Source organism: Pongo abelii, chromosome 6 (assembly GCF_028885655.2).
Source record: "Pongo abelii isolate AG06213 chromosome 6, NHGRI_mPonAbe1-v2.0_pri, whole genome shotgun sequence".
NCBI classification, from domain to species: Eukaryota; Metazoa; Chordata; class Mammalia; order Primates; family Hominidae; genus Pongo; species Pongo abelii.
Window position 1 is genome coordinate 127,777,937 of NC_071991.2, and position 22,409 is coordinate 127,800,345.

General features: G+C 44.7%; 2 protein-coding genes across 5 annotated transcripts in view; one reads left to right on the top strand and one right to left on the bottom strand.

Moving 5' to 3' along the window:
- Nucleotides 1-1,589: 1,589 nt before the first annotated feature.
- On the top strand, nt 1,590-21,600 carry MEST (mesoderm specific transcript). Of its 3 annotated transcripts, none has more exons than XM_024249542.3 (12): nt 1,590-1,698; nt 10,646-10,800; nt 12,444-12,523; nt 13,224-13,301; nt 13,425-13,561; nt 13,714-13,772; nt 15,172-15,212; nt 15,758-15,828; nt 16,085-16,186; nt 17,964-18,040; nt 19,247-19,310; nt 20,248-21,600. In XM_024249542.3, the coding sequence occupies exons 2-12, from the start codon at nt 10,647-10,649 to the stop codon at nt 20,363-20,365; spliced, it is 981 nt and encodes a 326-aa protein (XP_024105310.1). In that variant the 5' UTR covers nt 1,590-1,698; nt 10,646; the 3' UTR covers nt 20,366-21,600. The 3 variants fall into 3 exon arrangements, with proteins under 3 accessions (XP_024105310.1, XP_054416619.1, XP_002818499.2); XM_054560644.2 differs by lacking the exon at nt 1,590-1,698 and adding an exon at nt 1,804-1,822; XM_002818453.5 differs by lacking the exon at nt 1,590-1,698 and adding an exon at nt 7,065-7,626.
- COPG2 (COPI coat complex subunit gamma 2) overlaps nt 21,546-22,409 on the bottom strand; it is a 162,683-nt gene continuing 161,819 nt past the window's right edge. For both annotated transcript variants that reach the window (XM_024249541.3, XM_054560634.2), the window contains exon 24: nt 21,546-22,115. In XM_024249541.3, the coding sequence (XP_024105309.1) occupies nt 21,985-22,115 (131 nt within the window). In that variant the 3' untranslated portion in view covers nt 21,546-21,984. The remainder of the gene's footprint in view (nt 22,116-22,409) is intronic.

The following is a 22,409-nucleotide window of genomic DNA, read 5'->3' on the forward strand; positions in this document are numbered from 1 at the left end:
TCATTCTTATCATCATTATTATAAAATGTTGGGTTGAGCTGGGCATGATGGTGCATGCCTGTAATACCAGCTATTCGAGAGGCTGAAGCAGGAGGATTTCTTGAGCTCAGGAGTTTGAGGCTGCAGCAAGCTATGATCACACCACTGCACTCCAACCTGGGAGACAGGGTGAGATCTCTTGTCTATAAAAAGAAAATTAAAATGTTGGGTTGGCAAAAGGGACATAGAAATGAGTAAGATGCTGTCCTTGTCCTCAAGAAGCTCAGCTCTGTGGTAGGAGAGACAAGACAGGTCTGCAAACATCATCACAAAACAATGTGATAAGGCAACTGAGGGACAGGGAAAGCACAGAGGAGGGAGGGATCATTTCCATAGGAAAGTTTCATGGAAGGCTTGCAAGAGGATGTGAAAATTACATTGATTTTTAAAGAATGAAGAGGAATTTTTTAGGTAGCCCAAGTGGGACAGGACATAGCTGGTCCTGGAGAACATGTGTAAAGGCACGGAGAAAGGAAACCGCATGGTGTTTTGGGAGGAAGTATAATTAGTAATGTTTGGTCAGATCATGAGGTTTTGGTGGGGGTGGGTAAGATGGAGGTGGTAAGATAGAAGATTCTAGAGGAAGTCAAGGCAAGGACCAGATTTTGAAGTGTTTTGCATGCAGAGCTAAAGAGCTTGAATTTAGCACCAGCAATAGGGTATCAGTAAAGAGTTTTAGAAGAGAGATGTGATCAGATTTGCATTTTAGAAAAATCACTTTGGCAGGTTTGTGAATGATGGACCAGAAAGGTGTGATGGTGGAGACTTGGAAGCCAATTAGGAGGCAGTAGTCCAGGTGAGAAATAATGCCCCGAACAAGGGCAAATGGCATTAGGAATGGAGGGGAGCAAGATGAATTCAAGAGACCCTTGGGAGGTAAGATGAAAAGGATGGGGAGGAGGGAACTTGTTGGGATCTGTATCCAAGGGTACCCGACCCCTTGGCCTCATTCCTCTGTTCCACAGCGGTTGGTGACAGTGTGTGGGAGGCAGGGGTGGATGGAAGTGCATTAACCAAGATACAGACTAGAAAAGGAAGCATCAGTTCTTAGGACAGGGGTCAGTTTGTAGTGTGGGAAAGAGGAGGTAGAGAAAGGGTAGTGAATTTCACCTAGCCCTTGTTGAGTATGTGATGTCTGTGTTCGCCATGTGAACAGCAGAAAGCAGGCAAATATAAGGATCTAGAGCACGGGGTAGAGGGAGGGCTGGCGATGGAGACCATCTTTAGGGTAATTGCGAAATTAGGGGAATGGCTGAAATACGGAAGGCTCGCCAAAGATCTCTAGGTAGCTAATAACTATCAAAATGTCACTTCTTTGGCCTTCACTTTTATTATGTAAAAGTACTCAGATCAGGCCGAATACAATTTTATTCTCTATCCAATGCCGGAGGCTATTGTCGAAGCCACGGCCTGCCATTTCATACCCTTTGCAATAGGTGGCGCTGACGCCTGGCAGGGAGAAGGCGGCAGCACATGCTGGGCTCGGGGGCGATGGGCTTGTGCGCGGACCTGGCGACGCTCTAGCCCCGAGCCGCGTATTCGTGGCCGGGTCCTCCTTGGGAACAGGGTGAAGGCCGAGAACCTCTGGCCTCAGGAAGCGCATGCGCAACCGGTTCTCCCAAACATGGAGTCCTGTAGCCCAGGTCTTACCTGAATCAGGTAAGAGGCGGGCGGGGAAGGAGTGGAGCCTCCACGTGCACCCTCGCAGCCCGCTCCAGGAGTGGGACTAGTCCTCCTTGGGGGTGTGGCTCGTGTGCGTGGGCCACACCAGTCTTGGGGGCAGGTAAGTGCGCGTGGCCCAGGAGGCGTGAGGCTGTGCTGGCGAGGGAAGGGCTCCCGGGGCGCGTGGGTCCCCGCACGAGGTGCGCCGCCGCGGGTCCAGAAGAGGGCCACGTGGGCGAGAGCCTCGGTCGTCGTCTCCCAGCACCTCGGGGTCGTAGAGAACACAAAAGTCACACAACCCTTGCCGAGGCTTGACCCCCGCGACAGCGTTTAGTCATTCCGTTAGCTGGCTCCACCCGCCCTCCTGGGCGTGGGGACTCGATTTCTTGGGAGGCTGCGCCTTCCTACTTGTGGGACAGCCAGCCTTGGAGGTAGGAAAGGTCGCAGGCACACGGGTGTGACCGAGTGGTAGAGGGCGCGGCTGTTCGGGGTCGGAGCTGCAGGTGCCGGTCCAGGCGCTGGGGTCACCAGGGCGGAGAGCGGCAGTAGTGGCGCGGCTGGGGGCCTGGTTCAGGGAGGGGGACAGCTGAAGAAGGTGTGAGGTGAGGAGAGCAATCGAGGAAAACGGAAGCACCTGCTCCTGGTTGACTCATTCTGGCTGGAGGCATAATCTAATGTGGTAAAGTAGTAAAAGGAAAAAAAAAAACAAAAACGAGAAAGAGCGACTGTGCTTGTGCTGAAGCCCTTTCCTCCCCAGGCAGCTAGGAAATTGCCTGTCTGAAAGAAAGTAGCTGTTTTCCTTAGGGGACTGTGGTGAGCGACAAATGAGATGATATATGTGAAAGGGTAAAGAGCTATAAAAATGCAAGATTCTGTTACTTAATTAGAATCCTTCAGCCTATTTATCTGTTTGAGTGGATAAAATGTCCTCTAGGTGCGGGATAGTGGGGCAGGAGTACCTGGTAAAGAAGTACCAGCTGTGGGATAATGGGATGTGTGGAGTAATGCAGAGGGTGTGTGAAGATAGTTTAGGGGTGCCCACTAATACTGTCACCTGGAGAAACAACCGTCTGTCATTTAGGGTCATCTTATTTGGGTAAGAGATTATTCAGTTCCACTGCTTCCCTCGTCTACCACTCATCTTTTGAGCTTTTTACAGCCAAACACTTTTACTCAAAAATGGGCCTGAAGAGGAACACACCAGTCGCTTCAGGGATATATTGGTTAATTTGTTGTTGTTTTGTTTTGTTTTTGAGATGAAGTCTCGCTCTGTTGCCCAGGCTGGAGTGCAGTGGCGCCATCTCATCTCACTGCAACTTCCGCCTCCGGGGCTCAAGCTATTCTCCTGCCTTAGCCTTCCGAGGAGCTGGGACTACAGGCACACACCACTACACATAGCTAATTTTTGTATTTTTGGTAGAGACGGGGTTTCACCATGTTGGCCAGGCTGGTCTCGAACTCCTGACCTGAAGTGATCCACCTGCTTCAGCCTCTCAAAGTGCTGGGATTACAGGCGTGAGCCACTGCGCCCGGCCACATTGGTTAATTTGGTTGAGAGCGAGGTCGATGTGATTTTATTGATGATAATGTCTTCAATTTGCTTTGCCCTCAGTACGAAGCAGCCTGTTGTACTAAGGGTTCTGGGCTGAGGGACATAACTAGGGAAGACTGAGTTGTGGATTTGTCCCGTCAGTAGAGGATCACCCTGGCCAAATTCCAGTTCGTCTTAGAGCCTTATTTTACATCAGATGGGAAAAGACCTTGCAGGTCATTCATTCAGTCTTACATGCAGAGCTTGCATACCTGCCACAGGGTTACCCAGCCCCCAGTGAACAGAGAATTTGTCCCATCCCAAAATGGCTGAGCCATCCAATCCCTCTAGACAGCCCCTACTGTTGGAAAATTCTTTATGTTGAATGGACATCTGTTTCTCTACAATTTGCACTCATTGGAGCCATACAGAATAAAATGTCTAATGCTGCTTCCACAAATATTTGAGGACTGCTAACACATTTCCTTCTTCTACTTACTCCACAAGGCTTCTTTTCTTCAAACTAAACATGCCCAGCTATTTCAAACAGGGAGGCAGTGTGGAGTAGTGGAAAGAAGGCCAACTTTGGAGCCAGGCACATCTGCGTTCAGTTCCCAGCCCCTTCACATCCTAACACTTAGCGTTCCGAGCTGCCGTATCTCTCTCTGAAATCTGTGAGTGAAAATACTCATCTAGCCAGGCTACTGTGAGGATCAGGGATATGTTGGGTGAAGATCCATGCTCATGGTAGGAGCTTAAAATACGAGAGCTGTTACACCTTCAGTTTGCAGTTCATTTAGTTGATCTTCTCTGAATACATTCCTATTTGTGTCTGTTTCAATATCTATCTGCTATGTAGAACAGAATAAAATGCTTTCTGTGAGTTCTAACCAGCAGAATAGAGTAGGATTAGCTTATTTTTGGTACTTCCCCTCAGTCTGCAGTCACAGTAGCCTTTTTTAGGGTCCTGTCTTACTGATTCGGTAAGTTTCTCAACCAAAACCCCTTCGTTAACATGTGCTGCTGTTCAACCAAGTTTCTCCCATTATGAAGTGTTTTAGTTGATTTGAATCTACAATGATGGCTTTTGAAAGTGGCAGTCCTGGTTGTGTCTTGCTGTCTCCATAAATATCCTGCACTTGTCATATTATGGATCTCAAACTGGGGTTAGAAAAATATGGTTCTTGAATCTGTGGTACCATCTCTGCTGATCCCATACCACTGTTGTGAATCAGCGAGATAATAAATGCAGAGCTTTCTACATGAATTTTTGCACAAATCTGAGGTCTTATCATGAGGCGGAACTGTGTTAGACTTGGAATGTGACAAGAATGTGTGATAAGCCACTGGGTGAGGGAGTACTACTGCATGAGATATCCTGCACAGTCCAGGATAGCATCTGTCCAGAGGAACTGAAAGGGTGCAACTTCGAGCAAGCCAGAGTCGACTTTGAATTTATGTGTGGCTGTGTGTTTTCTCAGGGCTCCGAGTGTTTTATACCTTGGGTCAAATTCTCCCCCTGCGGAGGAAGCTCCTTTCTGGAAGTAAATCAGGCACATTTAGAAGATTTGTTAACTCTTTGGCTGCTGGGGGATTATGGCCAGCATTTTCTCTCTTAGACTTCCCACAGCGAATTCCTGGTTGGGCCAAGCTGATATCTTTGAGCTGACTTCTGTACTCAGGGTTCTTCCAAACAGGAATATGCTTTCTCTGCCTAAGACCTGGGTTCCATGCCCATCTCAACCTCAATCCCTCCTTCAAGGAAGTTTTTCCTAACTACTCGGCCAGACATCAATAATGTCTGAAGGGAGGATTTTTCCCGAGTGCCAGACTTGGAATTCCTGTTGTCTTCAGGAGCTCTCCGTGGCGCCCCCCGCTTCCCCCAGGGCCTTTAAACTGTTCCTCCTCCAGTCTGCCCACTTGATCCATGTGGGTAGACATATTCCATGGCCTTCAGAATAAGGTCCTTTATGGGGCACTCAGTCCATAAACAGAAAATTGCCTTCATCTTGGGTGCTGGTGTTTCTGGCCTGGTGAGAATGAAAGTGTGGAATTGTTTGTAGGACTCAAAGTTTCCATGAACAATAAATATGAAAAATATATAATACAAAGGCTTTTGTTATTGTTATTATTAAAATAGGAAAGTCTTTACCTTTTTGGAAGAACCGATTTAGATTTTGCAGAGTAATTCAGTCTTTAAAAGGTAGTGGTAGTTAAAATAGGTAATCTTTGACTTGTAAAGAGACTAATTTAAATTTTGTTAAGTAACCAATTAAGGCCATAAAGAGTTTAAATCCATCTGTGGCTTCTCATTTTCTCTAGAACAAATTCCTAATTCCCTACGATGAAATTCTCTTGCTAGCCTAATTTTTTGCCGGCTAAAAGGACTTCCCGTTTTCCCCAAACACGCGGCCCTGAGCCTCCGGTGCTTTGCGAAAGCCGTCCCCTCCGGCTGGAATGTTCTTTGTCTCTTTGGTAAATGTCTATTCATCATTCAAGACCACCCTTCCCCCTCCCCTTAATTACTTCCTCCCCTGTGCGCCCTCAAATTCTTGTACTCATTCAAGCAGTATTTATTAGGGGCCAGCTTTGTGGCCGGCACCGTGGCGGGCTCTGGGGATACAAAAGGTGAATAATACTTGGGCTCGGCCTCTGAGGGCCTTACACGTTAGGGAGGAGTGGGTCAACTGCCACAAACGTTGCTAGGAAATTAAAAGGAAAATTTTAAAAAGTGGCAGTTCTTGTCTGTCTTCCCCTCCAGATGGCCCATGTCTTGCTCTCGGGTCGCGGCTATTTCTCATTTATTTCGCACCCCCGGTTCTCAGCGCCCTGTAGGTGCTAAATCAGCATTTGTTTCATGAGTGCTTTTACTGGGGGCAACCAGACCCCTGCAGAAGTGTACCTGTGTTGTGCCACAGGTTCTGATGATAGGCTCATAGGCGGTAGTTTCCTCAGTGTCCGTGGGTCGCCCCCGGTCCCGGGTTGGATGCCCCGCGGTCCAGCGCCGAACCTTTCGGGGTGCAGAGTTGCAGAGCCGCGGAGGGCCTGGGCCGTGCGCAACCGAAGGGAGTCCTGCAGCGCCCCCTCTGGATGCAGCGGGCACCGGCCGGCCGCCCCGCTCACCCGCTCGCACCCCACGTTTGTTCACCAGTATTTCAGTTTACGGTCAGAAAATGAACACAGACACTTCGTGATACTCTACACTTTTCAAAGGCGTAAGGGATGCCTTTTAAAGGATTATGGATTAGAAAAATTCCTCCCTCTTTCTTGTGCCTCTGGGCCCTTGCATTGTGATTCTATCTTACGTAAATAAAGGGGGCTTTGCTCTCCTAATTGTGCCCACTGTTCTGGGCAGCGCGGACCGGCGCATGCAGAGAGCGGGGCCGCGAGGGCGCTGCTGTGGCCAGGCGTCTGGCATGCTGACCACGTCGCGCTGCTGTAAAGGAAACCTGTCCCGCGCAGTGGCGGTGGCTGGAGTGGGAGAAACCGGACTTTGTGCAACTTTGGCCATAGTGGCCATCCCATGAATCTGTTTACTAGCTTGGTGGTGGGTCCAACAGAGCTTGTTGCTCCCTAGCCGCTTGCTCGTGCCCTTGGTGGTTACCGGTAGTTAAGCTGAGGGCGCATAGGGCCCTCGTGGCTCGCCACCTCTCACGGTTCAGTACCCACGCTTCAAACGAGGGATGGGAGCAGGCGCCACGGACGGCACCCCAGAGCCCTGCTGCCCCTTAGTTTGAGCGGCCATCCTCCTGTGGGGCTTGTGGGCAGCCTGTGGGGTTTGTGGGCGGCCTGTGGGGTTTGTGGTGGTCTAAGGAAAGAGTTGGGGCACTCAGGGCTCTGCTGTTTTTGCCCATGGCCTAACTCGGGGAGGGTTTCTGCAGCAGAATCTCGGGCTCAGGGTTGGCGGTTCACGAAGGAGCAGCGGGGTCTTGGGGAGGGGGCTCGACACCCCTGAAGGTGCCCCCTAAAGGAGCCACTGTTAGAGGAGCACCCCATCTCTGTGGCCATGGCGGTGGTAGAGCGGCTGGGAGGGGCTCTGCGGCGAGCAGGGGAGCAGGCGGTAGGGGTTCTGCGGCGATGGGCGGGCTAGGGGCGGGGCGCGGGTGGGCTCTAAAAGTCGGTGCCCACTCGCTCTGCGCTGCCGCGGCAACCAGCACACCCCGGCACCTCCTCTGCGGCAGCTGCGCCTCGCAAGCGCAGTGCCGCAGCGCACGCCGGAGTGGCTGTAGCTGCCCGGCGCGGCGCCGCCCTGCGCGGGCTGTGGGCTGCGGGCTGCGCCCCCGCTGGCGGCCGGCCCTGCACGGCTGCGGGCTCCGCGGCGCCCGGTGCTCTGCAACGCTGCGGCGGGCGGCATGGGATAACGCGGCCATGGTGCGCCGAGATCGCCTCCGCAGGTGGGTGTGCGGTGGGAACGAGGGGGTGTGGCTGGCCGCCCTGGGACTAGGGCGCGGGCGAGCCGAGGACTGTGTGCCCGTGTCCGAGCTGGGGCTGCCTCTGGGCGAACACTCTACCGACAGGCGGCACGCATTCCGCGCCCGCTCTGCGTACTTGAGGAGGGGGTGTCACTCCTGTCCGCAATGGAATGTTCAGAACGCGGGACCTCCTTGGGTTAGGATTTCTAGACCCCGGGATCGCCTTGGTGAGATTTAGGACTTCTGGACCCCAGCGTCATCTTGATATGACTTAGGATCCATAATGACCCTGGTCTCACCCTGATGCGAATTGGGATTTTTAGATCCTGGCATCACCCTGGCGCGATTTAGGATTTTTATACTCAGCCATTGCTGCAGCATGATTTAGGATTTCTAAACCCCAGCATCGCCCTGGTTTGATTTAGGATATTTAGACTCCGGCTTCCCTCTGGTGCGATTCAGGATTTTTAGACTCCGCCGTTGCCGTGGCGCGATTTAGGATTTATAGATCCCGGCAAAACCCTGGTGCAATGTAGGATTTTTAGACCCCGCCATTGCCGTGGTGCGACTTAAAGGATAGACCCCAGCATCGCCCTGGTGCGATTTAGAATTTTTAGAACCCCGGTATCTCCGTGGCGCACCTTAGGATTTCAAGAACAGGATAATCGCAGTGCCGAGATCGCCGTGGTGCAGCTTAGGATTTCAAGACCCAGATATCACGGTGGCGGGAGTCACCGCAGAGTGACTAGAACTCGCAGTGCCCGTCAGCCGCCTTAAGTATTTTTCAGATTTCAGTAACAAGCGCGAGTGAGAACGGCGATGTGACCAAACTCATGTTGCGCAGGGATTGTTCACCTTGGTTTCGCGGGTTTTCAAAGTGGTTCGTCTCGCGGCGACGCCATCAGGTGGGCGGCAGGTTGGGTGGTATTTTTACGGGAGTGTGTTTTTCTGTTTACAAGATGAAGAAATCAAGGCTCAGAAATTTCTGGAAAGTTTGTTACTGGAGTTTGCTTATTGTGTCCGCTCATGGCTCATCAAATAGTTGGGATTTTGGCCAAAAAATGTTTGCTTAACCCATTTTGCCTACTGACTGCTAGGTTGCTTCACTTCTAAAAATCCTAAAAGGTCATGGGGGCATTTTTACTGAGGTAATAAGACAAAAAAACGGCCCCCTGAGAGGTTGCCTCTTTGCTTTCTTGGAGTAAGAGGAGGAGGGTGTGGAGGGGGGTGTCCAGGAGTGGAGTATGTTGGTCGATCGCTTCGTTTTTTAACCCCCACTTTCCTAAGCACCGGCGGGGAAGCATCCCCATTTGCCGCTCTGGCCGCCCCTCCCGGGGCTCTCTGCTGAGTCACTGCAGAGATTCAGGGAACCCGGTGGATGAATGCGATGAGAAGCACTGGGGGAAGGGAGTAATGAAATCCGCACATGAAAATGTATACATTAAAGTACAGGACAGATAGGGCTGGGCAAATAATCGTCAAAACCTAATGCTTTTTGTCATCTGACCTTTCAAGGATATTGGGATATAGCCTGCTATTGTTGTGGGGTGAAAACTGTGATATAACCATCATGTTCTGGCACTTTTTTGAACCATTTCTAGTATTATCTTGAGAAGTAGGACCAAATGGTTCTCTCCGTCTTATGGACAGGTACTTTGGAGAAAAAAGGAAATGACTGCCCTAGTAATGCCTAAAAAATAGCCTGGGGAGCTGACATTCTTTAAGAAACATGGTTATTTTACCACTGTAAAACCACAGGCTTGTTTTTAGAGTTTAGCAAAAAGTATCGGGGATTTGGGGGGAAAAAGTATCTTGTAAGTTGAAGTTAGCGAACGGGTAGGTAGATTACAGGCAATAGGGAAGAATGTGTGTACAGACGGAAAGCCATTTCCCCCAGGGCTTTAGCAATTAATTTATTTCAGCTCTATGACAACTCTAATTTTAGTTTTGGAGGGTATTTTTTCCATTCTGGCTGTTTTGAGAGAACTTCCATTCTACTGACAATTCTTGATCTGTTGACCATCAGAAGTCATAGACTTGAGACAGAACTGTTGATAATTCCTGTTTGGCACTCCTTGTCAATGTGGATAAACTGACTTGTGCCTTTGAAGTCCTGGGCATGGGAGGGTTGGGTGTACCAACCAGTGCTCTTTTTCCAAAGACAAAATCAATTCTTACACGCTGGGTATGAGTTATGCCTTATCTGGGGGTGGGGGAGCGTCTTAGGAAATTAAATGGAAACTTAAAGAGTCTGCTAAGAAAAGCAGAAATGTAATCTACCGCCTTGACCTCTCAAGAGATTAGATATTCAGGGTCATGACAAAGCTGCTTATGTTGGAATACACAGTGCAGCTATCTTACTTTCACAGACTGTTTACCCTGAGCAGTTTCTCAGCCCAAATCCAGAAAGGAGTACTAAATGGGGCTTCATTTAGGCAGGAGGGCTGAAAATCAGGAGCAGCTCTCTGCTTGAGGACATGTGATAAGTTACTACACACACACACTCTTTAAAACCTGAGATATAGCACATATATATTTTTTGAACATTTTACTGGTGGGGGCTAGTGGGTAGATGGTAGAGCTTTTGGAGTAAATAAGAAAGAAGTTATTTTTTTCCTGGGAAGCCTTGATAAAAGTCAATGAAAGAGTGTCCAGCATTTAAGTCATGTCCCTTTTATTTATATGAAGTCCTCTTCAGCAGGTATTGGGAAGACCACAAGGGCAGGGGCTAAGGGGTTAAAGTCAGGGAGCAGAGGCAGAAGATTATATGTTGAAATAATGTATTTTTTGTCCTTAAGATTAGAATGATGAACAAATATGGCGAGTGCTATGGCAGACAGAGGTTTGATTATAGTCTCGGTCAGCTTTGTGCCTATGTGAAGGGCAATGTAATCATTGCATAGTAACAGCAATCTCCCACCCCATCTTACCAGGTTTTGGTTTGTAGATGAGTGGACAATGTTACCTGACTGCTTACAGTGGGTCTCTGCTTTTCCTACAGGATGAGGGAGTGGTGGGTCCAGGTGGGGCTGCTGGCCGTTCCCCTGCTTGCTGCGTACCTGCACATCCCACCCCCTCAGCTCTCCCCTGCGCTTCACTCATGGAAGTCTTCAGGCAAGTTTTTCACTTACAAGGGACTGCGTATCTTCTACCAAGGTAAGAAGTGGACTATTGGAACACCTGCGTGTATCGGTCACATAAGTCCCAGCTGAGGTATTTATTTTGTGGCTATTGGTCTCTTGTTGCCCCTTAATGATGGAGAAGAGTATCTCTCTCTCTTTTTCTGTGTAGTGTGCTTACAGAGAAGCGCAGAAAACTGCTGGGAGAATGGGGGTTGGGACTGAGATTCCAACCTGCAGACCTTACCTTTTAGTATAAGTTTTCTTTGTAGCTTGATATATATTCCAATATTAGTTTTTTTTTTTTTTTTGAGCAACCTTAGTGTCAGGTAATATGTAAAATATTAATAGATGTAACCACCATTGGTTCTCTCTCCTTACCATCCCTGATTTCATTTTATCTTTTTCTGTAGATTATTTGTAGTGTAACTGTGATTTAAGTCTTAATACCATTATATAAATTAATTTGCTAGTGATTATTATGACCACTACTTATCAAGTAATTACCATATGCCAGGCACTGAGTTATGTTTTCAACCTTCATTGTTTAATCTTCACAACAGCATTTGGAGATAGGTGCCATTAACCTCATTTTATAGGTGAAGAAACTGAGAAACAGATTGGAAATGATTTATTTTGAGCGGGGGTCAAGAGCAATAACGAAAAATGTTTGTCATAAACCGTTTTTCATTATTGCTCCTGACCTCCTCTCATTTGCTATATTCAATTAAGTAAGTATACAATTTTTATTATGTTGGCTTGGGTTATTTCCAGTTTTACTGTTTTAAAAAACTATTGTTGAAGGAAAAGCTTCATGTCCGTACAGTTTATTTTTTCCTTACATTTTCAAACTATATTACTTGTATAAATGGAATGATTTTATTTGCACAGATTCTCAAGAACAAAACTCTTAGGCTAAAGTATATACAATTTTTAACTGCTTCTAAATTATTTTTGAAAACCTTATTACCAAATTTTCATGTCACTGGCAGTACATGAATATACCAGTTTTAATCCAATACTATTAGCAAGGTTAATATTGTCTAAATATTTACCTAATTTAGATGATGCTGAATGCTTCCATATTGTCATATGCATTAAAAAAGTTCATGTTTATGTTGATTAAGCCCTTTATATAGCTGACAGGATTTTGTAATAGTTTATTATGTTTTTGATGTTAGATTGGGTCTCCTGCTGAATAAAAAGTGCTGAGCAAACAGCATAAGCTAAAGGTGTTCCTTGGGAATAGTTGCTATATCTTAGAAAATTTCTGTGAGGCCATTCATGGTAAAGTACAAAGAATTTGTAGTTTATGTGTTGTGATCATATGCTTTTAACTGTGAAAATTTACTTTTTGCTGTGAAAAAATTTGCATATTACAGAACAAAAGGAGAAATGGGGAGATGCTTTTTAAAAACACCGAGGTGAAAGTAAACAAGGTGCCTTCAAGTATTTTCACATAGCATGATTTTTACAGTGTTTTAATATACAGATTAAAAGGAGAAAAGGCCTGTTCTCACCTAACGCAGTTAAGCTTACATTTTAAAAATAATTGTGTCATTTTAATGTCAATTTGGTCACAGTTTCTTGTCCTTTGTATCAGATTACTTAGATTTTAACATCTTCGAGGTTATTTTTATAGGGATTTGGCATAATTGATTGTACTTTCCTTCTTCCTAGACTCTGTGGGTGTGGTTGGAAGTCCAGAGATAGTTGTGCTTTTACACGGTTTTCCAACATCCAGCTACGATTGGTACAAGGTAATGAAGTCAGACTTCTACGTCCTACTATGTCTTAAAAAACCTCGGCCAGGCGCGGTGGCTCAAATCCTAGCACTTTGGGAGGCTGAGGTGGGAGGATGACCTGAGGTCAGGAGTTTGAGACCAGCCAGGCCAACATGGCAAAACCCCATCTCTACTAAAAGTATAAAAATTAGCCAGGCATAGTGGCACAAGCCTGTAATCCCAGCTACTTGGGAGGCTGAGGCAGGAGAATCACTTGAACCCGGGAGGCAGAGGTTGCAGTGAGCCGAGATTGCACCACTGCACTTCGGCCTGGGTGACAGAGCGAGAGTCTGCATCAAAAAAAAAATTTTTTTTAATAAAAATTAAAATGACCTCAAGGATTTTGTTGTCAGCACTAGAAGGCTCTTGCACATTTGAATTGCTTTTAAAAGAATATTAAATGTTGAACTGTTCCTTATTTACTGAAGGGAATAATAAACTCCTTGGCACTCTGGAAGGGATCACTGCCAAGTTACCCTCCCTCAACAGGGATTAATCACCAGGAATAAAGCATTTTCCAAGAGGATCATCTGTGGGACCTGTGGTAGTTTCATGGCATTTTCTCTTTATGGAAGTCTGTTAAGCCAAGATAGGGCTGAAGCGCCTGTGCTACTGTAGGTCTGGTGAAAGGGAGGGGCAGGAGCAGAAAGCCCAAATCATCCTTTCTTTCTTGTAGATTTGGGAAGGTCTGACCTTGAGGTTTCATCGGGTGATTGCCCTTGATTTCTTAGGCTTTGGCTTCAGTGACAAACCGGTAAGCGGCACCTATCTGGGGCTGGTGATGGGGTGTGGGGGCAGACGCAGACTGTGAGGGTCAGGCTGGCAGAGAGCTGTCCTCATGACTTCATCCTGTGTATGTGGGCTTTCCTTTCCTCAGAGACCACATCACTATTCCATATTTGAGCAGGCCAGCATCGTGGAAGCGCTTTTGCGGCATCTGGGGCTCCAGAACCGCAGGATCAACCTTCTTTCTCATGACTATGGAGATATTGTTGCTCAGGAGCTTCTCTACAGGTCAGTGGAGCTTCAGACTTCAGCTTATGATGCTAGGAGAGTACATTGTTTCTGGACTCTTTGTATCCTTTTTCTCTCTTGGGAGTTGTCTTCAGCGGTGCACTGGTTTAAGTCTGCTCAGCTACATGTGTGTTCCCTCATCTCCCTTCTAGGTACAAGCAGAATCGATCTGGTCGGCTTACCATAAAGAGTCTCTGTCTGTCAAATGGAGGTAATTGCCTTGGCGGTAGGTAGAAAGTGGGTGTAGTCTAGAAGGGCCATCTTTAGATACAGCGGCACCTAAATGGTAATCTGATAATGTTTCAAGTAGACATAATTAAACTATGGGATCTCTACCTCTTCTGTGCCATCAACTCCTTTGGTGGTCTGACAAGATTTATGGACCCTTTCTCTGAATGTTTTTACATAAAGAAACAAACAGCATTACAAAGGATAGTGACTTTACTTACATAGTCAATAAAAAGCTGCATTATAGTCATATGTGCTTTTTCAATGCATTAGATAGCAAGTTCTAGTGGAGGACCTAGTAACAGCTATATCAGAAGGAATGAGGAGTGTAAAGACTGTTTGCCATATCTGAAACAACTGCAATAGGTTATGAGAGTATAGGACTGAAGATACAGAAAAAAGCCACAAGTGTTTCTATACTACTATGATGTTAGTGTAGAAAATCCTTACTTAATGTCATCAAGGGTTCTTGGAAACTGTGACTTTAAATGAAACGTTATAATGGAACCAATTTTTTTTCTCATCAATGTTTTAAAGAAAGGATGTTATTCAAGGACCTGCTGTACCTCATTCTGCTTAAAGCCGAAGTTTCCAAGAACCTATCCTGATGTTAAGTGAGGACTTAATTGTATGAGATTCCCCAACTCCTAACTGATGGCAGTGCCAAGTTTCAGTTAGAAAATACCGAACCCCTGATTAGACTTTCTGGGCAGCCAGCTTGCAAGTTCATGTATACCCAAATGTCTCCTGAATGCCTTAAGAGCAGACTGGGAGAGAAATCCGTCTCTCCCTTTATCACTTATGCTCATGGCTTTCTTCCACTGACTCTGAAGAGAAAGGGAAAAGGAAAAACTCTAGGTTTTTTTAAAGGACCTATACTTATTTAAAAACTTCTTGTTTTATTCTTGCAGCCCAAATCATTAACCCTTGTGTTCTGAGTGATAGGGGGAAATGCTAAGGGGAGTCAGAGCCTGGTTATCAGCATTTTGGATGACCATATATTTTCTCCCTGTTTCACTATCTTTAAGATGGGAAAAGTAATTCCAGTGGGATTTATTGTGACCAGTTAAACACAGAATTCCTGGAGAAGTAATTAGATGACAGTTTTAAATTGTTATTTGTAATTCTGTTTTGGTAGTAAAGGTTGCAGAGGTGATGGTGAATAGGGTGGGTAGTTTCTGATAATGGGCTTGCCTTTGACCTAAATGTAGGTAGGCTGGGCGAGGTGGCTTGCACCTGTAATCCCAGCACTTTGGGAGGCTGAGGTGGGAGGACTGCTTGAGCTCGAGACCAGCTGGGCAACCCAGTGAGATCCCGTCTCTCTAAAAAAAGAAAAAAAATTAAAGCTGTAGGTAAATGACTAAGATAAGTCTCTTCTACAGGTATCTTTCCTGAGACTCACCGTCCACTCCTTCTCCAAAAGGTTGGTACTTCACTGATAGACTTTAGTTTTAGGATTTGTACTGACGTAAATAATGCTGGGACCTTTTAAGGGCCATAGCTCCTGTAATCGGCAGTAGTGAAATCCTCTTCCTTGTGAATTTATATTAATGAAGTTACTTTTTCCCTTCTTAGGCAACTAAAGCAGAGGCAGTGGCCCCTACATAAACCCAAAACCAATCCTAAGATAAGAGATCAACAAATATTTGGAGAAATAACAGCTATGGAAAGATCTGTGTTCACAAGCTTGATGTTTGAACAAATTAGGATCCTACTCTAAACTTGAATATATCAGAGTTAAAGTTTTAGGGATTTAGTGAATTGTAGAAAAGTAATCTTAGATGGAATTAGAAATAGATTTGTCTTCTTTGAGAGAAGAATGCGGGTAGGCAAAACAAAATGCCAAGTACCAAACCATTCAGTAGCAGGAGATTTGGCTAAAGATTTAGTTCCTAGTATAAAACCTTTTGCCCCGGTGAGGATCTTCCTCTGGGTTCTTGAGCTTTACTTCCACTTATTCCCCTCCAGCTACTCAAAGATGGAGGTGTGCTGTCACCTATCCTCACACGACTGATGAACTTCTTTGTATTCTCCCGAGGGTAAGTGTCACTGTCAAAGATTGTGGCCTAGAGCAATGTTGTGAAAAGTCGCTGCCATTACAGTTCTGGGCCAAATCCTAAGGCTTGATATTTTACAGCAAAGGTGTTGGCCGCTTGCCAGGGAAGTAGAAGGAATTCATAAATCACTTATGGGTCAGACTGCATGGCCCAGACTGCATGGCCTCTGAGGTTCCAGCCATATTGAACATTCTGAGTTCTCCTCACACTTACCTTCCTGTGTTTTGGACTCTTTCAGTCTCACCCCAGTCTTTGGGCCGTATACTCGGCCCTCTGAGAGTGAGCTGTGGGACATGTGGGCAGGGATCCGCAACAATGACGGGAACTTAGTCATTGACAGGTAAGAAATTACCCTTTGCTTTGGTTTCCAGAGAAGTGTTTTTGTGGAGAGTGGGGATTGCTTGTTCTGTTCCTTGCTGGCTTATTCCCTATCACAGGAAGGCTGATGATAACCTATGGGGCAAACCAAAAAGTCATGGTCTATATGAAGAAAGAAATAGAAAACAGAGTGAAACTGGACTCCTTGTTAGTATTAAATGCTTCAAAGTATTGAATCATGGTCGTGAAAGTAGCCTAGTGCCTCCCTCAAGGTACAAGGCTCTTCCTTTTGCCTGTCTTTCTGCAGCAACGGGGAGTAAGAGGGCAGACTTCTCTTTCTCTGTCTTGTACAAAGAATTCCCATGCCTTGGTTCAAATGAGAATGTAGACACTTTCACAAGGGACCCAGAGGTGGTGATAGCTGTAACTACTTGGGATAAGGCTCTGTCTTCTAGCCACCTGGCTCAGTGTAGGTTCCAGTGTTTTTACTGATGGCTTTGCTGGGAATTGTGTGTCAGAGGGAGCCAATCCTCCCACCCTCTCCTAACCCCCAACGGGATCCCTGAACATTTCATTTTAGTATTAAAAAACTGAAGAACAATTAAGACTGTCTTTTAAAATTATATTTTCCTTTCCAAAAAGTAAATACTATTTCTAAGATGAGATATTTGAGGTTCACAAAAATAACTGTCCTGGAGTTGCCAGGCAGAATGAGAAGAATACATGAGTTTGAGTTCTAAAATGTGGCAGTGGTGTCTTACACTGGAGAAAGAGGAATCCTCTCCATTTTATCTGTGGTCAGATGAAGCTTTGTGCTCATCAACATCTACACTTAGAATTTTGAAGTAGATGTTGGCTGGCCACAGTGGCTCACGCCTGTAATTTGAGCACTTTGGGAGGCCAAGGTGGACGGATCACATGAGGTCAGGAGTTCGAGACCAGCCTGGCCAACATCATGAAACCCCGTGTCTACTAAAAATACAAAAATTAGCCAGGTGTGGTGGCACACGTCTGTAATTCCAGCTACTCAGGAGGCTGAGGCACAAGAATTGCTTGAGCCCAGGAAGCGGAGGTTGCAGTGAACTGAGATCATGCCACTGCACTTCAGCCTGGGCACAGAGTGAGGCTCCGTCTCAAAAAAAAAAAAGAAAAAAAAAAAAAAAAAGTAGAAGATGTTAACACAGAAGATCATGTGTTACAATCCTCTTATTTTAAAAATGGGGAGGCTAGTCAGGTCCTTTGGCACATGCCTATACTCCCAGCTACTTGGGAGGCTGAGGTGGGAGGATCTCTTGAGGTCAGGAGTTATAGCTGTAGTGAGCTATGATTGCACCTGTGAATAGCCACTGCACTCCAGCCTGGGTAACATAGGGAGACCCTGTCTTTTAAAAAACAAACCAACAAATGAGGAAACCGAGTTGAAATATCTGTGTTATATATTTGAGTCAGAGAGGTAGGTAGTGGTGGAGCCTAAATTGGAACCTTAGACCTGGGCTTTTTAGTTACATAAAATCCAAACCAACTATCAGCCTTTCTAGATCTCATTCCCTGCTTAATAAATACACAAAACCACTAATTCTTATATTGATAGTAGGCATAATCACTACTAGAGCTACATGGTGGTTAACTCTAGAGGTTAACAGAAATGGATAGATTAAGTGGGAGATTTCCAGGAATGCTAAACTGCTTCTGGATTAAGAAATTGTATCTTGTGTTCCTTGTGGCTGTTGTTATGCCCTTGAATCCCTGTAACAGTAAAGGTTTCTTGTTCTGCACATGCTGACTTACCTGTCCTACAGTCTCTTACAGTACATCAATCAGAGGAAGAAGTTCAGAAGGCGCTGGGTGGGAGCTCTTGCCTCTGTAACTATCCCCAGTGAGTATTTTTATATTATTGATAGGAAACTGAAGGACTATAGGGTTAAAATAATTGCAACTCCTTTATACAATTAGGGTTACCAGATTTAGCAAATAAAAATATAAGATATCCAGTTAAATTTGAATTTTAGATGAACAACAAATGCTTTTTTAGTATTTAAGTATATGTTGTACAATATTTGGGACCTACTTACACCAAAAAAAATCATTTTTCATCTGAAATTCAAATTTATCTGGGTATCCTTTATTTTACTGGCGACTGTACTCATGACATCTGGAACAGTGATGTGTGTGTAGAGTGAAGTATATAAAAAGCTGAGACATTACTGTAAAGGTAGTCGGTATTACTGATTTCTGTGGTGTGCATTGTCAGTGACTGCCACATTACATGCTGAATTGCTCGGATGGAAGGCTGTTTGGATTACTAATCAAGAGGCTATAGGTGGTTTGTGCTTATTTGTCTTTTCAGTCTTACAGATTAAAAAAAAAATTAGTGTTTCACACATAGTGATAGTGCTCAGGAAATTATTGGTTGATTTCAAATGTCAAGGGTCTGTTATAACTGAAGAGAGCCTTAAAGAATGATAGTATCCTGGACTTAGAGAATGTTGAAAGTTGGGCATATTCCATTTGGTCCAGGGTGCAGGAGAGCTGGATGAGGGACCAAATGGTTGTCTGTAGGAGGAGATGTGTCCAATGAATGAACTGGTGCGTGCCTAGCAGTTCTTTAGAGGTTACCTAATAAAACAAGCTAGGTTTTCTATCACACAAAAAATTATTTATAGAAAATATTTTCTTCGGCTGGGTGAGGAGGCTCACGTCTGTAATCCTAGCTCTTTGGGAGGCTGAGGCGGGAGGACTGCTTGAGCCCAGGAGTTTGGCACCACTCTGGGCAACACAGTGAGAACAATTTTTCTCTACAGATAAATTTAAAAGTTAGCCAAGTGTGGTGTTGCACACCTGTATGTAGTCTCAGCTACTGAGGACACTGAGGTGGGAGGATCACTTGGGCCAACGAGTTTGAGGTTACAGTGAGCTATGACTGCACCACTGCACTCCAGCCTGAGCAACAGAGAGAGACCTTGCCTATTATAATAAAAAAAGGAAGAAGAAAACATTTTTTTTTGGAGAGGAGTTAATTTTAGGGTGGGAGTAGGACAGATGTGAGAGCTGTTAAGTATTTCATTCCTTTTCTCTTTTCTAGTTCATTTTATCTATGGGCCATTGGATCCTGTAAATCCCTATCCAGAGTTTTTGGAGCTGTACAGGTGAGTCTCCCCGAGAGAGGTCTATGTTTCGTTAGTATCTCATCCTGACAGTGGTAAACAGAATTGCCTGTTGAGGGCTATTGGCTCTAGCCATTGTCTCTAACCTCACTGGCTGTTCATCCAGGAAACAATAAAAATATTGAGTTGAGGAATCTTATTCTAACATAATTGTAGTATCAAGACATTCAGTTATACATTCTCTTGATTTATACATAGTCTGTTTTTACTGTCATGACTGCTACATATTCCTTGGTGTACAAAAAGCTCTCATGTGAGTCAAAGGTTGAAAGTGGATATATCCTACGAAGTGTTTGTTTTAGTCTGATTGTAAAGCCAATTCATTGATTTAGGCTGAGCAGATGGCAAGGAGAGATTGAGAAGAGCTCATTGTGGAAAAGTGCCTTCTCATTGGTTGCTATTCTCTCTAGGTACTTATTTGGAAGGTATCAGAATATGAAATCTTGATTATGTCACATAAGAATGTTCCATACCTTCCTGTGGCCTACTGGATACAAGCTAGTAGTAAACAGCTTGCATATAATTTTAAATAAAATACCCCCTCTCATCTCCTCCTGGGATTAAGGGAAGATCCTTGGTTATCTCTGCTTGGGCAGTGAGTTGCTGTGTGATCCACTTGTTTGATGCTTCATCCTTCTCTAAGGAGCTGAAAGTCATCTTGCTTTGACAATCGTTGCAAAAGTGTTATATTTTCAAGCTGCTGTTTGTTGGATTATGAACATTTAAAAACTAGTTTGTATAAATGGAATTGGCAAGTTTATCTGCCTAAGATACAATTTCAGAGTAGAAGGTGAATAAGCTCTTTGGTGGCTCCTTCCAGTGTGGTGTGTCCACAGGGTCATTTACTGGGGCTTCCCACTGGCTTACATCCCTCCCCCTCCAGCCTCAAGTTCACCTGCGTGCTGTTCTCTTCCACTAGGAAAACGCTGCCGCGGTCCACAGTGTCGATTCTGGATGACCACATTAGCCACTATCCACAGCTAGAGGATCCCATGGGCTTCTTGAATGCATATATGGGCTTCATCAACTCCTTCTGAGCTGGAAAGAGTAGCTTCCCTGTATTACCTCCCCTACTCCCTTATCTGTTGTGTATTCCACTTAGGAAGAAATGCCCAAAAGAGGTCCTGGCCATCAAACATTATTCTCTCACAAAGTCCACTTTACTCAAATTGGTGAACAGTGCATAGGAAGAAGCCAGCAGGAGCTCTGACTAAGGTTGACATAATAGTCCACCTCCCATTACTTTGACATCTGATCAAATGTATAGACTTGGCTTTGTTTTTGTGCTATTAGGAAATTCTGATGAGCATTACTATTCACTGATGCAGAAAGACGTTCTTTTGCAAAAAGACTTTTTTAACACTTTGGACTTCTCTGAAATATTTAGAAGTGCTAATTTCTGGCCCACCCCCAACAGGAATTCTATAGTAAGGAGGAGGAGAAGGGGGCCTCCTTCCCTCTCCTTGAATGACGTTATGGGCACATGCCTTTTAAAAGTTCTTTAAGCAACACAGAGCTGAGTCCTCTTTGTCATACCTTTGGATTTAGTGTTTCATCAGCTGTTTTTAGTTATAAACATTTTGTTAAAATAGATATTGGTTTAAATGACATAGTATTTTAGGTATGATTTAAGACTATGATTTACCTATACATTATATATATTTTATAAAGATACTAAACCAGCATACCCTTACTCTGCCAGAGTAGTGAAGCTAATTAAACATGTTTGATTTCTGAATAAATTGAACTAAATCCAAACTATTTCCTAAAATCACAGGACATTAAGGACCAATAGCATCTGTGCCAGAAATGTACTGTTATTAGCTGGGAAGACCAATTCTAACAGCAAATAACAGTCTGAGACTCCTCATACCTCAGTGGTTAGAAGCATGTCTCTCTTGAGCTACTGTAGAGGGGAAAGGATTGTTGTGTAGTCCAAGTCACCATGCTGAATGTACACTGATTCCTTTATGATGACTGCTTAACTCCCCACTGCCTGTCCCAGAGAGGCTTTCCAATGTAGCTCAGTAATTCCTGTACTTTACAGACAGGAAAGTTCCAAAAACTTTAAGAACAAACTCTGAAAGACCTATGAGCAAATGGTGCTGAATACTCTTTTTTTTAAAGCCACATTTCATTGTCTTAGTCAAAGCAGGATTATTAAGTGATTATTTAAAATTCACTTTTTTTTAAATTAGCAACTTCAAGTATAACAACTTTGAAACTGGATTAAGTGTTTATTTTCTATTAATAAAAATGAATTGTGACAAAAGTGGACTCTGGCTTCCCCCCCTCCCCCCCCCCCACCCCACCCCTCTGGGATAAAAATTTTCCAGCATTGCCAGGAGCTTTCAGGTACACATTAAAGAATAAAATGAAGTTAAGCAGCTGCAGTATAGGATAGTATTTGATTTTCAAGATCACCCGAAGCTGCACCTATCGTCCCAAAGCTGACCAAGTAGAATAAAAAGAAAAAAAAAACAACCCATGCGCAAAGATAGACATTTGCTTGATCTGCTGGCTCAGGGCCAAATGTTTAATTTGCTTCTCCAAAGTCATTCATCTTCAAAAGTCTGATTCTGGGAAACTGATGCCACTAGCCTAAAAGCCCACTGACCATGAAGTGTGCATCAGTTTCCTCTTGTCCAGTAAGCATTTATCCAACAGAAGCTAAGATAACATCTACAGGTGTTCTCTCTTTGCTTCTGACAGTCACCTGCATGGTCACTCCATCGGCTAAGGCCAGCCTGGACCTCACCAATAAATCATAGCCACCTCTGAATATACCTGAGAGAAAAAAGTGAGGAAAACCATATTAAGAACCGAAAACAAGCACTGGATAATGAAATTTATCATGCTGTTCCTGCATCTCCTTTCTATTAGTTTAGCTTTTCCAGAGACTTGTGGAAATTGAATCCTACGCATAAATTCCAAATATGTATATTTTTATATTCCCATGAAACCAGGTACATAGAAGGTATTCAAAAATACCAACTTGGAGTACTCAAAAGGAATGTTGGTGGTGGCCTTGGTATCTGTTGGAGAGATTTGTTTTAGGCCAAATGTACATCTTAAAAGAAA